The sequence below is a fragment of the Aotus nancymaae genome, unplaced genomic scaffold (genome assembly GCF_030222135.1).
Source record: "Aotus nancymaae isolate 86718 unplaced genomic scaffold, 86718_ANA_hifiasm-v0.15.2.pri h1tg000006l, whole genome shotgun sequence".
In the NCBI taxonomy this organism is placed as follows: domain Eukaryota; kingdom Metazoa; phylum Chordata; class Mammalia; order Primates; family Aotidae; genus Aotus; species Aotus nancymaae.
The window spans coordinates 40,377,423-40,396,086 of record NW_026988417.1 but is presented as its reverse complement, the minus strand read 5'-3'; the positions used below and the strand labels follow the sequence as shown (position 1 = coordinate 40,396,086).

The following is an 18,664-nucleotide window of genomic DNA, read 5'->3' as shown; positions in this document are numbered from 1 at the left end:
CCATGCTCCCTGTTATAAGGGAATGTTTGCCTATATGAGGAAAGAATGAGTTTAAGAAGAGATAAGAAGAGATGAGAGAAAGATTCTGAGATCTCAAGAGCCACCCTAGTCCCCATGGGTTCCCTTCAATCTTAATATTCTTGTAGTAAATCCTCTTTGTTCTGCTGAAGTGCCCCTTCCTGGGGAAGGACTCTTTGCCATACCTGGTCTCAGTGAAAGGACACTGTTACTATGATTTCGGAGACCCTTTTAAAAAATGCAGCAACAGCAGCAATCTACGACATGCCACACTTTACGCCTAGGCTCTGCCTGGGTCACCTTTACTACAGAACTTAACAAGCTGCACCCTAGCGAATCATTTTTATGCACATTTCACCCACTAGAAAAATGAATATAAAAATGTGTGGATAATCTCCTTTGTGAAATAAAAAAATCTGATTTCCAATTTATTTCAGCCTGCCTATGTGCAGAAGAGATTACAGTTGTCCCTCAATATCTGCTTTCCTAGTAAACAGGCCTACAGATTTTAGCTGAAATAAAGTCTCCTTTTCCCAAGTCCTTGCTTGCAGCTAGGTATGGGTACATAACCAAGTACAAATCTGTAGATGGAAGTGAATGTGTAGTGTGTAATTTTCCAGAGGTGTGTTTAAAGGGAGGGCATGGAATCTCTTCCCTGCCAATCCTCCTTTCTCTTGGCTGAATCTGGACATGATGGCTAAAGCCTGAATAGCCATCTTGGATCAGCAGGTGTAGAGGCACAGGTTGAGGATGTTGGTGCAAAAAGACCAAGAAGCTTGGGCCTTCTGCTGTTGAAAACACATGGAAGCCCACATCAGCCCTGGGCTGCTCATGTTCACATCTTGTTTATGTGAATTAGAAATAAAATTTTTATCTTATTTTATCTGTTATTTTGAGGCTTTTCATTTCCCAGCTGAACCCGATCATAACCGAGAAAATGAGATTCTATATATTACAGATAAAATTAGTATTTCCAGGTGCTTAGATAGACCAGTGAGGTTCAAGTCATTTTCTCTCTAGATGGAGGTATGGCAGTATCATGCCTGGCCATTTTTGCTGAGAGTCATGCTTTATCCAGGGATATTACCTACTCCATCATGTCCTGTGATGTTACCTACATTCAACAAAAAGGGTAAAGCTGTTAATAATAGGTCATTTTATGGCAGTTAAAGAAACTGATTGTAGAAAGAGAAGCTAAGAGAGTTGCAGAAACCAGTAGCTGCTCAGATTCTACAGGTGCTGGACTAGCAGTAAGAAATGTCAATAATGAGAATAAATTAGATTCCAACAAAATCTAGCAGGGGAACTGTGAGGCAGAACTTGATGACCCATCTATTATTATTCAAGTCCAAATTTAATATAAAAACAATAAACACTTAGACTTCTCAAATCCAGATGAATGTTAAATGAGAAATTAAAGGGTAAATAAGAGGTGAGACTGAGAAGCAATGAGTTGTGCTTCATTGTGTGTGTTTATTTTATTTTTAAAGGAATCTAGCTTAAAGTACTTTGTGTATGTGCGTTACTTCTAATATGAAAGCTTTGTCCATTTATAAATATGTGAGCCAGACTGGCCTTAGCCAAATGTGAAGAACTATCAGAACCATTAGCTTTAAGGAAAGGAAAATAAATGTTTAGAAAATTGGAACCAATGCTTGCTTTCAGTGTTAAAAGAAAAATTGCAAGGAACTGAGTGTTTCTCAGTGAAGTCTCATTAGTTCATTTATTTTTTATGCTAGAGAAATGAGGAAGAGTAAGGCCTCAATTATTTATCCTCTAATGTGAACCTTATCCAAAATGCGTGGAGGGGCCGGGTACGGTGGCTCACACTTGTAATCCCAGCATTTTGGGAGGCCGAGGCGGGTAGATCCAAGAGTTCAAGACCATCCTGACCAACATGGTGAAACTGTGTTTCCACTAAAACTATAAAAAATTAGCCAGGCATGGTGGTGGCCACCTGTAATCCCAGCTACTTGGGAGGCTGAGGCAGGAGAATCACTTGAACCTGGGAGGCAGACATTGCAGTGAGCTGAGATTGTGCCACTGCACTCCAGCCTGGGTGACACAGCAAGACTCCATCTCAAAAAACAAAAGAAAAAAAATGCATGGAGGCTGATTACAAATAACCCTTACCTGTTCACTAAGGCGGGTTAGGAGGGCCTCTTCTGGGTAATACTATGTACTAGCCATTTGTATGAATTATGTATATTGATGGACCTTCAGATGAAATATTCAGGCAAGTACACGTGAAACATCCGACTGTTCCCTTGACAAATCCCTACCTTAGGTCAGTCATTTCTATACTCAAAGAAACAAATGAAGCATTTAATAAAATGTTTTCTAGATTTCTATGTCATTCAAAAACAGTGGCCATGATATGTGTATATTAGAGGAGAATGCTTTTAATGTATCCCGGCTTGTCCAGGGTGTATGTCAACGTAAGAACTTGGCTAACGTTACCTCATGTACGCCAAGGCCCCAGTGGGTGAGCAAAATGCCCTTTAAGACAAAAGCGCAGAGCGAGTCTTCATTTGTGCATAATACCGCAGTGTTTAATTCAAGCATTATTTCCCCAAGAAAACAAGAACTGGGCTCCTCGGCATACAAAGGCATATACTGACAGACTGAATTTGCTCTTTTGAAATTAAAAGTTGGATGGAGTTCGGAACTCCAGTTCTCTGAAGGGTATGAAAGTTCAGGTAGGTGTGAGATGCATGAGGCTAAGACGTCATTGGTAAGATAAGTTTCCTTGAGTGCATATCTTTGGCCCATACCATTCCACAACCCAGTACTCTAGTAATCTTAAAAACACGCAAACGTGCGTGATCTGCACATGTACCCCAGAACTTCAAGTATTAAAAAAACAAAACAAAACAAGCAAACGTGTGGCTTTCCCACCTTGTCTAACGCTCATGGGATAAAGAAGAAAAGCCAGGTTACCTTTCGCATCTGAGCCAACAATCCTTCAAACTCCTTCAGGTTTAGTGTTGTTCCGCTATAGGATGTGCAGCTATTTGCTGCTTTTCCCAGCCAGTAAATGGTAACTAATACCTATGGAACAAAACACACAAGAGCAGATTTTTCCCTTAAGAATGACATTTAAACTAGGGAGTCAATAATGTTCCACTAACAGGAAGGCAGGAAGGAAAGACCTGATTTACACTGATTTTAAAAAACCACCACCCATGAGGTATCCATTAAATGTAAAATCATTTTAATAAGAACCCAATGCCATGTCAGTCAACACAAACATGGTTCAGTAGTTAAAACGATGCTAGTGTTAGCGAAAGTCAGTTTGTGAGGAAATTATCTCTAAGACAGCAAGAAGGAAAAATAAATCTGCCAACATTATTTTTATGTAGTGAAGGTTTCACAATTAGGCAGCAACATTTTTCAGAAATGCTTTGGAATCTTTACCCAGAGAAGCAATGAAAGAGACTGTCAATTCCTTTTGAGAAAGGTGCTTTGAAGGCTCATAATTTCTACTTGTGGGCACAGAGGTTCTGCTAAAGCCAATGGCAAAAAAAAAAAAAAATCCCAAACAAGTGATGAAGGCTAATTAGTGGTTCCCAGCACAGGATCAACACAATCTATCTAATTAAAGTTGAAAGAAAGCAATGTCATGAAAAATATGATCTGCAGATACCTAGCTTTGGGGTATAGTTAGAGTCCCATTAATCTGAGATGGGAAATTTTGAGCCTTGACAAGCTAGCTACCAATTAAACAACCTTGGATAGTTAAGAATGTCTATGAATATTCAGTGGTCTGAAGCTACGGTCCCAAGTTAATTTTGTTCTGTCTTTCTGAAGAAAGTGTCCACAAAAGCAAATCCTCTTTACATTCACTTCCCATGAAACCAGCAGGAGTCAGCTGAAGATGAGCTCTCTCAAACTGAATTACAGGGATCTGAGGCCCATGTAAAAGCTAAGATGAGTATTTTCTTTTCACATTCTGTCTTATTGCCTCAGCCAGGCTGGGAAGTATTTATTGTGAATCCTTCTACTTGGTAGCCAGAAAATGCTTTGGACAACATGATATAGTTACAGGAGTCCAGCTGGCAACAGACCCAAAATATGGTTATGTGCATTGATGCTAAGAGGTGATTCTGTTTTCTACCTCTGTGAGAAAATTTTACTTCATGAAACCCTCAAAACTTCCAGAACATCTTTTTAAACTGACTACTAACAAATAAATTTCCGGAGATTCCAAATGTCAGGACATTAACTAGGACCATAAAATAACTAATGTGTGCTAAGAGTATAAGCTTATCTTAAAAGGTATAATGGGAGAATGGAAAATAGACTGCATTGTGTTTTAGGTTAAAGGTTTTCTGATTTGTTTAAAATTTTATGATGAAAAATGGCATATACCTCTAGTTTTATAGAGAAGGGAAAAGAAGATAAGAATGAAAATGTTAATCAAATATAAGAGCATCTGGGGAAATTTTTTTAATAGAAGTTTCAGCCAATTTTAAAATTTTAGATGCAGACGGTCACTTCTTTCATTCCTCAATCTAAACTGAAAATAAAACAGCACTAACATACTTGCCTTTTGAAAATAAGATCTACAAAAAGTTGATTTTGGCAAGTACTAATAAGAATGCAAAAGATTAAAAGGAGAACAAAATACACAGAGTATAGGCCCATGGCAGTCAACACTATTCATATTATGCTGATCTTCCCCCACAACAATTTGTCCAACTGCTTAATTTAATAATCCCATCTGTGCCTACAAATGGAAAGGGACTAATGTTAGTGTTGAGCCTGATCATTTTGTGTTTAAGAAACTGAATCAGAAACAGAGCACAAGCTTTCACTTGTTTATTTCTGGATTGAGCACTTATCTAAATAAAGAGAACCACCACCCCAGCCCAATGCATACACAATTTACTATTTTTATTTCTATCATGGTCATTAATTATTCTATCAAATACACATACACTTTTTTCTAAGGACTTTTATCAGCAAGACATACGAGAAGCATTGAATTTAGCTATATTTTACACTTGAACCACCAAAGATACAAGTTTGGAAGTTAAAACACTTACATTTTTCAGCTTCCTACTATAATCAAGGCTCCTAGTCAAGGAAAGGGAAAAGAAAATATTGTCAGAATAGCAGATTCTATATTGTGATCTTTCCTTAAGCAACACTAAGATGTACTTGAAGCTAACATATATAATGAAATCAGAAGAATGTATTATTTTTTAAGGCTTAAGTTTCGTGATTTTGGGCACTGAATAAAATTACTTAGAAAACAAAATGTAGAAGGACAATGTAGGTGGGATTAAAGTTCCACAGAACGCTATGACAAAATGATGCTTTATAACGTCCAGAAACTGAAGAAGTCCGATTCGAACCAGGAATGTTCACAGTTGTGTCCTCAAAGATTAACCATTGAAGATTCTGCCTTGATTCTAGACCACTGTCAAACTGAAATCTGACTGCACCTCCAAAATCTTCATGAAAGTATTTTTAACACCGGTCTGAACATACGTGTACAAGAAGAAATCCTACCCAAATATTTGTTCTTTTCTGCTCTGGACATAAATTAGCACTGAGAGTAAGCCACAAGCAGGAAAATATGCTTGTTATGTTCAAATATACACACATGCATGCTCAAATATCCACCCGTGTTTACTCTCTAACTATAAACAAGAAAGCCACTTTGAAATATTCATACAATGAAATATAAGAGTTCCTGCAAAATTATTTCAAAGTTTTTTTTAACATGTCAACAAATAAACACCAGAAAAAAACAGACTGCATTTCTTTTTTTTCCACAGTAACTTCAGTGAGAGGGAGGGAGAGTAAGTCTATCATATAAACCAGTCAAGAATTCCTTAAAGTATTTAGACTCTGATAACTTCATTGCAGCATATTCTGACCTAAAGCAAACAATTTTTAAGGCCATTGAAATGTGAAGAAATAGAAAACAAGGTAGTATACCATGGAAATAAACCCATCAACAAGGACTTAGATTCAAAGAAGTATTAGTCCAGTTTGCATTTGATTAAGAAAATGCTTTCATGTTTCTGTTTTTAATCAGAAAAAAAAAATGAGATGTCCTTATCTGCTAGGGTTTTTCTTTGTTTGTTTGTTTTTTAATTTAAGAAAGAAACCAGATTTTTAAAAACCTATAAAAGATTTGAAACTTTCATGGAAAACATATTTAAAATAGGGAACATAAAACTTATTTTGCATTGATGATAAAAGTTCACTAAGACTTTGACCCAGTGCTAAAAATTACACTTGGTACATAGTAGAAGCTCACAAAATATTTGTTGAATGACTCCAACCTAGCAATCCATTATGTGGAAATACTTCCAAATTTTCACAGAGACACTCAGGAGCAATCCAGAGCCTGTGTACGTTTTCATCCAGTTGCTTTGATTCCCTGGAATGATACTTGCTGTGTGCCTGTCTAGATTACACTTCCAATTCCCATCAAGGTTGTCTGGCATCCATTACAGGTAGAGTTCACTAAATTACACATGCAGTAATCACTTGCAGGCTTTCCCTCTTTTTTTTTTTTTTTTTTTTTTGGTCTACTCAAGTTACTTCTCAAAAAAAAAACCACACACACACACACGAAAAACTACCTACCGTGAAAGCTAAATGAAAGACTATTTTCTAAAACAAAATTTCAGAAAACCATCCAAATCTCGTCTGTGGGATCTATACCTTACTGCTTCTGTTAATAATTGGTGGCAATGAGGTGCTCTCTGTGTTTACGGATGTCCTGCTCAACTCTCAGAGGGACAACAGAGAAATACAGCAGTTGTACTTTAACTACCTTAGTTTACAAAATTTGCATATGTTACCAGCACTCCCTGCACAGGGCCAAATTAAACCAGCATCACTTATTAAAACTACATGAAATCCAATCGTTTATTCCATACTCTACTCTTTACTAAAACTAGAAACAAGTTTCTAAGTACTGTAAATGTATAGCATCATTTTAAGATAAAATTCTTTATGTTCTTTGAAATATTCATACAGTGAAGTATTTTTTTTCTCCGTAATGATTCTGAGTTCAATATCCTACCCTATTTGTGTACTGCCATGCCCACGACACATGTCCTTACACATTATCCTTCAACCACACCAGTTACTTTTCCTTCTTTTAAACATGAAGCTTGTTGTTCCTCTTCCCCAGCCTTTGTACCTGCTCTTTCTCTGTCCTGAATGCCCCACAAATCTTCCCACAGCCTGTTCTTCCTTCCCATTCATGTCTCAGCCCCCAGTGCTCAGCCAAAATGCTAACACTTCAGAGAGGCCACCCTTTCCACCTCTGGACTGGTCACTGTCTTTCGCTTATCACTCTATTTATTTTCTTCTCAGCACTTAACACTTTCTGCAAAGATCTTCTTTGTTTACTTCTTTGCTTCTTGTTTCTTGACACTGGACTGTAAACTTCACATGAGCAGAAGACCTTGGCTATCTGAGTTCATTCTATTTCTCTAGTGATGAAAAAAAAGTATCTAACACAGAGAAGCTGCTCAGCAAACATTTGCTGAATGAATGAATGAATGAATGAATGAATGAAAACTGCCAGGGTCATGGAGGAATGTGATGGAAAAGTATTGCCTAAAGAAAATAAGAGGTGGGGCACGGTGGCTCACGCTTGTAATCCCAGCACTTTGGGAGGCCGAGGTGGGCAGATCACGAGGTCAGGAGTTCAAGACCAGTCTGACCAACATGGTGAAACCCCATCTCTACTAAAAAAATGCAAAAATTAGCTGGGCATGGTGTTTCGTGCCTATAATGCCAGCTACTTGGGAGGCTGAAGCAGGAGAATTGCTTGAACCAGGATCCAGGAGGCGGAGTTTGCAGTGAGCCAAAATTGTGCCACTGCACTCCAGCCTGGGCTACAGAGTGAGACTCCATTTCAAAAAAAAAAGAAAGAAAAAAAGAAAATAAGAGTGCTTAAGTAAAGGAAAAATTACGAAAATGAGGAGAAATACAAAAGGAGAGATGGATGGAAAGGCAGGATTTAAAAGGGAGGGAAAGCAGAAGAAAGAAAAGGAAACAGAAAAAACGGAAAAATCAAAAGGACAGGAAAACAAAAAGATGATACAGTAACTAAGAAGGGGCTGTGTCCATGTGTCACTTGCCTTCATGACTTTTTCCCCTTTAGGTCTCTTTCCAAGTCTTGATTTAAAGTCTCTTTCTTTACAAGTCGCTTGTTCCATCTTCCCTTAACTGCACTGAGCAAGCTTTCATACCTAGAATCCATCAGATGGAATATTCTGTCCAGTTTCAATTTTTAGATGAATACCTGCGGCCTGCTGAAGAAGGGAGCTTAACCAGGGCTTCAGATCTAGTGAGCAGCAGACCTAAGGCTAAATCCCAATTTTCCTGATGCCCAGTTGTTTGTAGATAAACAATAATGGTGATATGAGTTCTGAATTTTTAAAACCAACCAAGCTCAGAATTCTCCTGGTTTAGTAACATATTGATTTAAAATGGCCCGAAAAAACAAAATGAATGCAGCTGCAGACACTGTTGAAGTGACCTTTCCTTCACCCTCCAAGCAGTGTGTGTGTGACTAATTATCACCTACGAAGCTGCACAGTTACTGTTGCTTCTGGTCACTTGCCACCAGGTAAAACTATGAATGGGAAATGAGGCAGAACCTAAAACGATTTCCTAAAGGGAACAATGGTTTACGGAGGCTAGATCTAGGTACAATAATAAATGGGGCATGTGATGACAAGATGAGGTTTACAGTGGTTTCCATATTCAAATATCCTAATTTTTATTCTGTTATTTTTTCACTTAGCTAAAATTTTTCCATGAGAAGTATTAAAGAATGGCACATTGACAACAGAAAAGTAATTTTAGATAATAGATCACCACTGACTCCCCAGTATTCCCAGGCATGAATCATAAAATCCAATATAAACCCCAAACTTTATTTTATCCAGTAGTTCTCTTTTTTTCCTATTTTTTCTCATCCTTTTTTTTTTTCTAATCAAGATCATCAAATAGTATAAAATTAATAGCTCTGAATTTTGGCACTCTCCTTTTTCCGTTCTTCCATGATAAAATGACTCCAAAAACAATCAAAAGAAGAAAAGTTACCAATTCACAGACCCTATCTATGTAATTGTGTTTATTATTCAGGCATATCCATGTCAAACATTATTTGACTAAATTGGAAAATGTTTTATATGAAATCAGTAGGAATTAAAGAACTTCTAAACTACAGGAAAGTTATCTCTGCCATCTCATACCCTGGTCACAAGCTATTTCTTTACAGGAAGTACACTGCTGTCTCTTACTGTGACATTCTGCTCCAAGAATTCTTTGGCCCAAACAGGGCTCACTAAGTAGATATAGTTAAAGTGCCAATGATCCATCTTCAAAGAACTTGATCGCTGACACACAGGAGAAAACAGAAATGTAAATGAAGCAAGTTCTCCATAATCTAATGCCTTCCTTGCATAACAGAGCTCAGATCTGTTTACCTGCCAACCTTATTTAAATGCTCAATTGGCGCCAATAAAAGTTTTTTGTCTAACACACTAGTTCTGTGTCTATTTCTTTCTTGCCTCTTTGTTAAGCTTTAATTAACATTTTTCTCCATCTCTTCAAAGTTCTAACTCTATACGCAAGATTTTTGCATTCAAAAAAAGTATGTATGATTAGAATGAAAGCTCTGCACAGAGGGAAAGCCAACGCGAGTTGTTTTGAAAGTTGACTTTTACACCTTCACATTTTCATTTTATTAAGCATAACCAATTCTCTGTCTCTTAGAACTTACAACAACATCACAAAATTGCAAATCAAACTATAAAGGAGTTTCCTGTAAACATAAATCATGCTTTACTTACTTGACTGTTACTCTGTTGGATGTATCCTGGAGGTCATTCGGGTCAAAAAGTTGAGATTCTTTTAGGCCGAGCTCTTTACAACCTCTCAAGAATAAGATAATATTGTCCTAAAAGGAAGAAAAGAAATCCAAGTCGATATTACCTTAGATTATCTTTATGAACCAGTCCTTCCCAAGGTGCTGTAGAGATACCAGTCACTAAGGCAGAGGTCAGGTCTAAATCATGGCTTGCATTAACAAATCATACTTTGTTAGGAAATGCCAGATAAACAGGCACTTCAAACTTCCAAACCCAAGGCCATGCCAGATTCACTTTTTCCCTTTAGCTTGACACATTGAAAAAAAACATACTACCTTAAAAAAAAAAAAAAAAAAAAAAAACAGGTATTCCCTATTGCTTCTTTGTCCATTTCTTGTTGCCTAGAATCTAGCTGAAATTGTTTTTTTTTTTTTAAAAAAAAAAAGGCTTTTTCATCTTCAGCAAGTTTTTCTTCTTAATTGATCTTCTAAAATGTATTCTTTATGTATTTTACATCCTTTATGGTTTTAATACCTCTTTGTGGACTACAAAACTGAGTTGAATGCAAAAAAAAAAAAAATCTAGACTTAATTGAAATGAGAAAAAAGGACAGGGAAGGCTTTTAAAATAATAATACAAAAGACTGTTAAGAAAGTGAAATTTTCTCTAGCAGATACAAACTTACTTTGAATTGGCAGTTAAGAACATTGACAATTAAGGAGGGGTCTGTCTTCCTCTATTTAAGTCATTAAGAACAAACACATGGTTCTGAAAGGGATTGCAAATTGTGGGTCATCCTTTTGGAACTCCAGGATGTCAGTTAAGAGGTTTATCAGTTACAAGTCTCTAATTGTCCTCTTCCTAAAAGACTTCTGAAGGTGCTAACTGACCCCATCAGCTAGTGAAAACTACAGGATAGGGAATGTCGGCTCCAGAAGCCAGACTAATGTGAACCCATCTAAATGCTGTGAAAAAGATGCTACAAAAATCTGAAATGATGGTGGTGATTACAGAAGCACATATTCACCCACATGCAATTCAACTTAGTGAACAGAAAGGATATTTCCCAATTACCCAGTTTGTAGGCAGGGTTCTAAGATAACCCTCAAGAATCTTGCCCCCAATGTACACACTTCTCCTTGAGTGCAAGTGAAATCTGTGAATATGATGGGATATCACTCTGTGATACGTCACTAGCAAGTTGACTTGGAATTAATCAAAAGAAAGATTATCTGATTGGGCCTGACCTAATCAGGGAAGCTCTTAGAAGAAGGTGAGGTCAGAATTCATGCTGGCCATGAATTCTATAGCTGCAAGGAGATGAATTCTGTTAACCACATGAGCTTGGAAGAAGCTTGGAAGATGTTCAGATAGGATCTGAGCCCACAGTAACACTTTGATTTCAGTCCTGTGAGACCCTGAGCTAAAAACTCAGTCACACCATGTCCAGACTTCTGACATTCAGAAAATGAGAGATAACCAATGGCTATTAAAGATATTAGGTTTACACAGTAACAAAAAAATAATACATCCAGGCTCAAAATAACAAGAGCAATAGCAATAAGCTGCAAACCTTTCTATAGTCCTTATTATTCACCATGCATTATTCTAAGAACTTTACATATATCAGCTCATTTAATTCCTATATAACTTAATAAATGATTTTTACAGAGGAGTGATCTAAAGCACAGATTAAGCAAATTGTCCAAGATCACACACTCCCCAAAAGATAGAGGTATAAAACAACATGGCTTATATGAGGAACTCAAGCATAAAATCTGAGGCCAGCACCGAAGAAAGATGAAGCTATGCAGGTAGAGGCTGCTCACAGAGGCCTTGAAGGCCATGGAAGGCAAGTTGCAGAATGTCACAGAGGGGCTGTATCTGAGAAGTGAAAGCCCAGATCTATGGTGAAATGAGATTGTTGTGGGTGGGGTTGGGGGGAGGTAGATGGTGTGAAGGAAGTATTAAAAAGGAACAAGGCCAGGCGCGGTGGCTCATGCCTGTAATCCCAGAACTTTGGGAGGCCGAGGCAGATGGATCACGAGGTCAGGAGATCAAGACCATCCTGTCTAACACGGTGAAACCCCATCTCTACTAAAAATACAAAACATTAGCCAGGCATGGTGGCACGCGCCTGTAGTCCCAGTTACTCGGGAGGCTGAGGCAGGAGAATTGCTTGAATCCAGAAGACGGAGGTTGCAGTGAGCGGAGATAGCAACACTGCACTCCAGCCTGGGCCACACAGTGAGACTCCACCTCAAAAAAAAAAAGGAACAAGGTGAGAGAAAGGGAGACCAATGAGGAGTTACGATAACCTTCTTTTCCCCCAATGAGGTTGCCTTCATCCCAGGATGTTTCCTTTCTGTGTAAAGCCTTGTTCCTTTACAGTAGGCAAGAGATACCATCCTTCACAAGACCTCTTGGAGGCTGACAGTGAGCCAGCTGGTCAGAGCAAGTCTGGAGTCACTTACACTTTCGCCAATTTCTCCTTCAGTTACTTTCCACATTTTTAAATTATCAAATGTAAGAGTTCCCTCCCATCCCCTGAGTTTTACAGTATTCTACTTTCTCGGCCATATATGTTTCATTGATTAACCCTGTCCTAGGCAGAAAAGAAAGGGAAAGCAAGGAAAGAAAAAAGTGCTGATACTGAGTCCCTTCTGAAGGACTCATTTTCTAGTTTTGCATTGATCATCCTGTTACTGAATTTAAAGATAACATCTTTCCTTCAAAAAAATCTATTTTGTCCCAATATTTTAGTTATTTGAAATAAAATTGTTTTCAATCCCTTTTCTAGTTAACTTTGTTATCACACAGACATATCGATTTATCAGTGATTATGCCAACCACACTGGTCTTACTTGTTTCCAGGCTTGTCTTTAGTTAGTACTGAGACTTCCAATTTGGGCCACATCACTTTCCAGAGACAGAAAAATCTTCTCCCTGGAATTTTGCTTTTCTTATTGCCAGTGGAAAAAGTATCTGTGGATGTTCATTTGGTATGTTTACATGTAAATGATTGGTTAGTAAAATGGCAGAAAAAGAAGAAGAAATAAAAGTCACCTACTTTATTATTATTGGCATATTCATGAGCATATACAAAGATAAAAATTGGCACAATAAAGTATTGCTGTAAACTGGGAAAGTATTTTGTCAATATGAGAATCAGAGCTCGCTGGTTAATTCTTTTTTTTTTTTTTTTTTTTTTTTTGAGATGGAGTTTCATTCTGTCACCCAGGCTGGAGTACAGTGTTACAATCTCGGCTCACTTCAGATTTCACCTCCTGAGTTCAAGCAATTCTCCTGCCTCAGCCACCCAAGAAGCTGGGACCACAGGCGTGTGCCACCATGCCTGGCTAGTTTCTGTATTTTCAGTAGAGATAAAGTTTCACCATGTTGGCCAGGCTGGTCTCAACCTCAAGTTATCTGATGGCCTTGGCACTGCAAAGTGCTGGGATTACAGGCATGAGCCATCATGCCCAGCTGGTAAATTCTTTTTGAAAAGGCTTTAAAAAAATTTACTTATTATTCTTAAGAAAACAGGTTAAAGATTGGTGAAGTCTTTAGATATCAGATCATTATGGCAAATTACATGGGGCACTTAATAATATTAACTAAATATTTGTAGCTTACATTCTTCAGGCATTTACCATCTATCTACGTGGTCTGTTCTGAGGATGTACATGGATTATTTCATTTATTTTCAAAACAGCTATACACAGCAGGCATTGTTATTGTCTCCATTTTCTAGAGGAGTAATTGAGGCACAGGGAGGTTATGTACCATACCAGTCACGCCGCTACTAAATCCAACTCCCAATTAACTCCACGTAGCAAGAAAAAAAAAAAAAAACTTTCCCCAGATGTTAAAAATCTAAGTCTGAAGAGTGGCAATTCCTTTTCCCACCCCTCCAAGTTTCCAGGTACCTTATTCTTAATTCAGCCTTCCTGACATTTCCATCTTAGTTCTCTTTTTCTTGTGTTTTCTCTTTCTTGATGATGTTCCTCCTCCTTGCCTCCCACCAGCACACAAACACACATATATGTGCACCCTCTTACTTGCGTGGCTTCATGACCCTCAAATGTTCCACTGGCTCTAGCCTTGAACAATCTTGAGGATACCACATTCAAAAATGGGCGCACTGCTCACTTAAAATTCCACCATTCGGGAACAGTAAATAAACCCTTTAACTACCCAATGAAGCAACTCCAAACCAAAGAGTGTCTAGTACAGATCCAGGTGAGTCTTCATTAGGGACTGCAAGTATCCTTTGATTGGCCTTTAAGCTCTGAGTGCTTTCTCCCCAGAGGAAAGCAAAGGCTGAGTGCTGATGCTCTCCAGGAATCATTTGACACCACAACAAAGGACAAGACCTGTGACCAGCACACAGTCCCCTAAGAGGTGAGTGAATGTGGCCCCCAGATTCTCAACAAGGTGCTCCTCCTATGTGCATCCCAGATGCACACACTCGCCCCTGAACACCATGTTATGACCAGCACAGAGGCTGCAAACACAAAAGCTTTGTGCTGCCAGCCAGCCCAAACAATTTGGGCTAGAAGATTTAAATAACTGCAGGTCTGTTCCAGCTTCTTGCTACAACCTAATGATGCTGGAGCAGAGCCAGGCCCCGGGCAGGAGAAAAGCCAGAAGGAAGAGCCACTCAGCCAAGAGCTAGCATGGGTACTCACTGGAGCAAGCGAGAAGGACTGTGCCTTTAATTACATGAAATGCATCCTGTGAATTCTCATCTGCCATCACAGAGATTTTTTCACATTTGCAGTTTCAAGCAAAACCCACATCTTAGTGTGCTAACTTTGGAAGCCAAACACTAAAAGTGTCTCAATCCCAAGGGAGAAGAAGTACAAGACACTGCTTTACTATAATGGCTATATATTTAGCACTTACTATCATGGAGCTAACAAACCTATACATCGTTGGAAGAAGTTTTTAAATGATTCTTCAGAAAAGTCAATGTCATGCAAAACAAAAATTAGTGATCAAAGACATCATGACCAAATGCAATGTATGACCTTTGATTGGACCCTAGATCCCAAAGGAAAAATTAAATAAGGCTGCAAAAGTCAAATTTAAATATGAACTGCATATTGGATGATATTGTTGAATGAATGGTAATTTTTTTAGGTGTGATTATGATGTTGCATTTACATGAGAGACTGCCTTTATTTTTAAGCATCCATATGAATTATTTAGGGATGAATTATCATATGTCATAACATAACTTTCAAATGGTTCAAAAAAGCATACATGTATATATATGTTCACACACGTGGGGCAAGGGGGAGGGAGAGAGAGATTGACAGTATGTCTGCCTGTCTGTGAAGAAAGAGATAAAGCAAATAGTAAAATAGTAACAAGTGGTGAATCTAGATCAAGGGTCAGTAAACTTTTTCTATAAAGGGTCAGATAGTAAATTTTTTAGGCCTTGTAGGCCATATGGTGGTCTGTGTTAAAATGATTCAACATTGTTGTTATAACCAGATCATAAGCACTCAAATGTATGTGTCTGTATTCTAACAAACTTTATTTACCAGAGCAGGCATTGGGTGGATTTGGCCCACAGGCTGTAGCTGGCCGACCCCATCTTCAGTTATTCACCATACCATTGTTTCCATTTTTCAGTATGTTTGAGATTTTTCCCAAAAAAGGCTGTGACAAAGGTTCTTAAATTTCTAAAAGACATATTCAACTAGGTAGGGTTGTGACTTCACTGGCAAAAATCTATTCCACAAAATTCGAGGAAAAATGGTTGCTACCTCTGAGATCACCACTGCAAAGTCATGGAGGTAAATGCTCAGGCACAACTGATGGAAACTTACCATTTCTGGCTAATTGGCAAGTACTGTATAACATGAGTCTCAATTCAATAGAGAAGCATAACATAAAGTTCCTTAAAGACTATTTTGTACTAGACTACTATTAATATATGGATTTATACCACTGTTTATGTAACTTCCATGCATTAAACCCTCCTTGTTCATGGGCCAGTGGTTTCTCATTTCATTGATTTGTAAGCCTGCCCTGTGTATGAAAATATTCCCCAAGGGCTATGGGTGAGACCTGAGCTTGCTACCTTCCCAGGGCCTCTTACTCTAAAGACATCCTTGCAACTCACTCTCTTTCCTTTCTCACTCCAAAGGCAAGGTGAGAGAATAGCCCAGGATGTTCTCTACCCCCAGAGTGTAGCAAAGTTCCAACATGTAGCAAGTGCTCACTAAATATTTAAATAAACTCAATTCAATGTGCTACTTACTCTTCTGTGTATCTGTAACAATGAATAAAACAGAATTCCTTAGTCTTCACAACCCATGCAATAACTGGAATTGTTCAAGATACACATAAACAGAGTTCTGACATCAAATTAGAAAACAGAAATAAGAGAAGAACAAACATATCAAGGAACAGGGCACAAATAGCTTTTCCAGTTAGAATTCCAGCCTTGTCTGCCTCTTAGCTATGTGTCACTGGGGATAGTTCCTAACCTTTCTGATCCTCAGATTTCTAATCTGTAAGGTGAGGGATGCTATCAACTTGTAGGGATGTCAAATTACAAAAAATAAACATTAAGAGCACAGCTCAGTGTCTGGCACCTTCTGGACACTCTCCTGTATGGAAGTTAGTAAGACATTCTCGTTCACTCAGGTCAAGAAAGGACCATGGAACATGCAATGATGAAGAACAGTTTATCCATCTATGAAAAATAGGCACAGTGTGTAGGTATAGCCCTTGTTAGTTACATAGGAGATGCCAAAAAAAAAAAAAAAAAAAAAAGATAGCTCCTGCTATTGTTACTTAGTTGTTATTAACCACCAGCTTGGCACTTTTATACACACAGCCTCAAATTTAGGAGCAGGCTAAGTTCATTGGTAAGGTAGCTGCTTCTAAGTCGCCTTTTGTAATTATCACACAGAAATAAATCCCTGCATCGTGGTTCAAAGTTCAGATCAGAAAAGCCTACTTCATCCAAAATATACATGAAGGAGCGTAGGAATTACATGACGGAACCTAAAAGCTGGGCAGAACATTTCAGTGGGAAAATATTTGGAGATGCCAGGTGCACATCTCCTCTGACTATAGCTGGATCAAGGATTCCAGCGGCTACAGAAGAGGTTTCCTCAGCCCACGGCAGTGCTATAGGAGGGAGAAGAAGGAGCAGGAAGGGGCCTCATCTAAGCCTTTCTTCTTCTTTTCTTCAGAAGGCAAGCAAGAAGCTCCTTGCTACCTTTCTCTCTCTTCAGCTGTCATTTCCATCTGCAAAAAGGTTTCTCTTTTTCCTTTATCTCCTGCACAGAGCAAGCAGCTTTCTGGCTCTGGGGCAGACACCCTGCATTTGGTAGTTCTCTATGGAAACCAGACAGGAAATGAGAAGCTCCCTTCTGTGCCCAACCTTCTTGACTTTATTTCTTTTACCCCATTAGGGAAAGATTAACATCATCATGGATTTGGGTTCACGGAAAATGAAGGGAATACTCATTTGGGTTTCAAATGAATCCAGACACCTTTACTGCCAGATATTTAAAATGCAAAATATACATACATAAAGCATCCATATAATTCTCAGTTTTTATAAATGAAAAGACTAGGTGGAAAATATTAAAACATAAACTAGAATTACCTCAGTTGAAGTTCTCATTTTTATATATTTTCTATAACAAGTGTTTGCTTTAAAAATCTTAATAAGGCCCAGGTGCAGGGGGTCATACCTGTACTGCCAGTGCTTTGAGAGGTCGAGGCAGGAGGATCCCTTGAGGCCAGAAGTTCAAGACCACCCTGGGCGATAGAGCAAGACTCTCTCTATAAAATGGTTTTTAAAAAATTAGCTGGGCATGGTGGGGCATGCCTGTAGTCCCAGCTACTCAGGAGGCTGGGGTGGGAGGATCACCTGAGCCCAGGAGGTAGAGGCTGCAGTGAGCTATGATTGCACCACTGCACTTCAGCCTGGGCAAGAAAGCAAGACCTTGTCTTAAAAAAAAAAAAAGAAAAAGAAAGAAAAGAAAGAGGACGAGAAAAGAAAAGAAAAGAAAAAAGAAAGAAATCTTAATAAGGACTAGCATACCTCAAAAAGACATGCAGATTTGCAAGTATATCATAGAAGACCCAGATCTTGTTAGGAAATCCATAACCAACACTAATGTTATTCTCTTCTACCTGTAAGACTTTTTTTTTCTTTTAAACATGGTTTTGGTTAGGTTCTCTGCATTTGAAGCAAACTCCCTTTAACAGAAATGCAATTAAGAAACTCAGAATTTAAGGAATACATTACCAAAATATCTCCAGGAACTTACCCCATAATTAATAGAACTTGGGGATTTCCTGTGACTGCCGTGTGTTCACAATTACTGCCTCAGCCTGTACAGGTAACGGCCACACTCCAGTGACTGGCCCATGTCCAACAAAAATCAGCACTTGCCAGACTTTCAATGCATTTCTATTTGCCAGGAGCACTTAATGGGGATACCAGCTCTTCCACTGAGAGAAAAGAGCAACTCACTCTGCCTGGGGGAATTCTGGGGAGGTTTGACCCAGAAGGTGGCAACTGGGTGGCTGCTTGAAGCAGAAGCAAACATTTTATGGATGGGAAACGAACAGAAGTGCAGTGGATCACAGGAGAGAAAATGGGGGTGGGAGGGGAAGAGAACTATGAAAGGTGAGACAGAGGAGGGCGGTGAGTGTCCTGCTAAAGATCTGGACTGTTCTTTAGGCAGTGGGGAAGCCAGACCAGTTCATAAGAACAGGAGTCCTGGGATCCTAGCTTTGTTTTGGGAAAA

At 38.6% G+C, this 18,664-nt stretch overlaps 1 protein-coding gene across 3 annotated transcripts in view; it reads right to left on the bottom strand.

Moving 5' to 3' along the window:
• Positions 1–18,664, bottom strand: part of LIMCH1 (LIM and calponin homology domains 1) — a 350,623-nt gene that overhangs the window by 92,451 nt on the left and 239,508 nt on the right. For all 3 annotated transcript variants that reach the window (XM_064366648.1, XM_064366652.1, XM_021675666.2), the window contains exons 4-6: positions 9,858–9,964; positions 5,067–5,097; positions 2,959–3,069 (exon numbers count right to left, since the gene is read on the bottom strand). In XM_064366648.1, the coding sequence (XP_064222718.1) occupies positions 2,959–3,069; positions 5,067–5,097; positions 9,858–9,964 (249 nt within the window). The remainder of the gene's footprint in view (positions 1–2,958; positions 3,070–5,066; positions 5,098–9,857; positions 9,965–18,664) is intronic.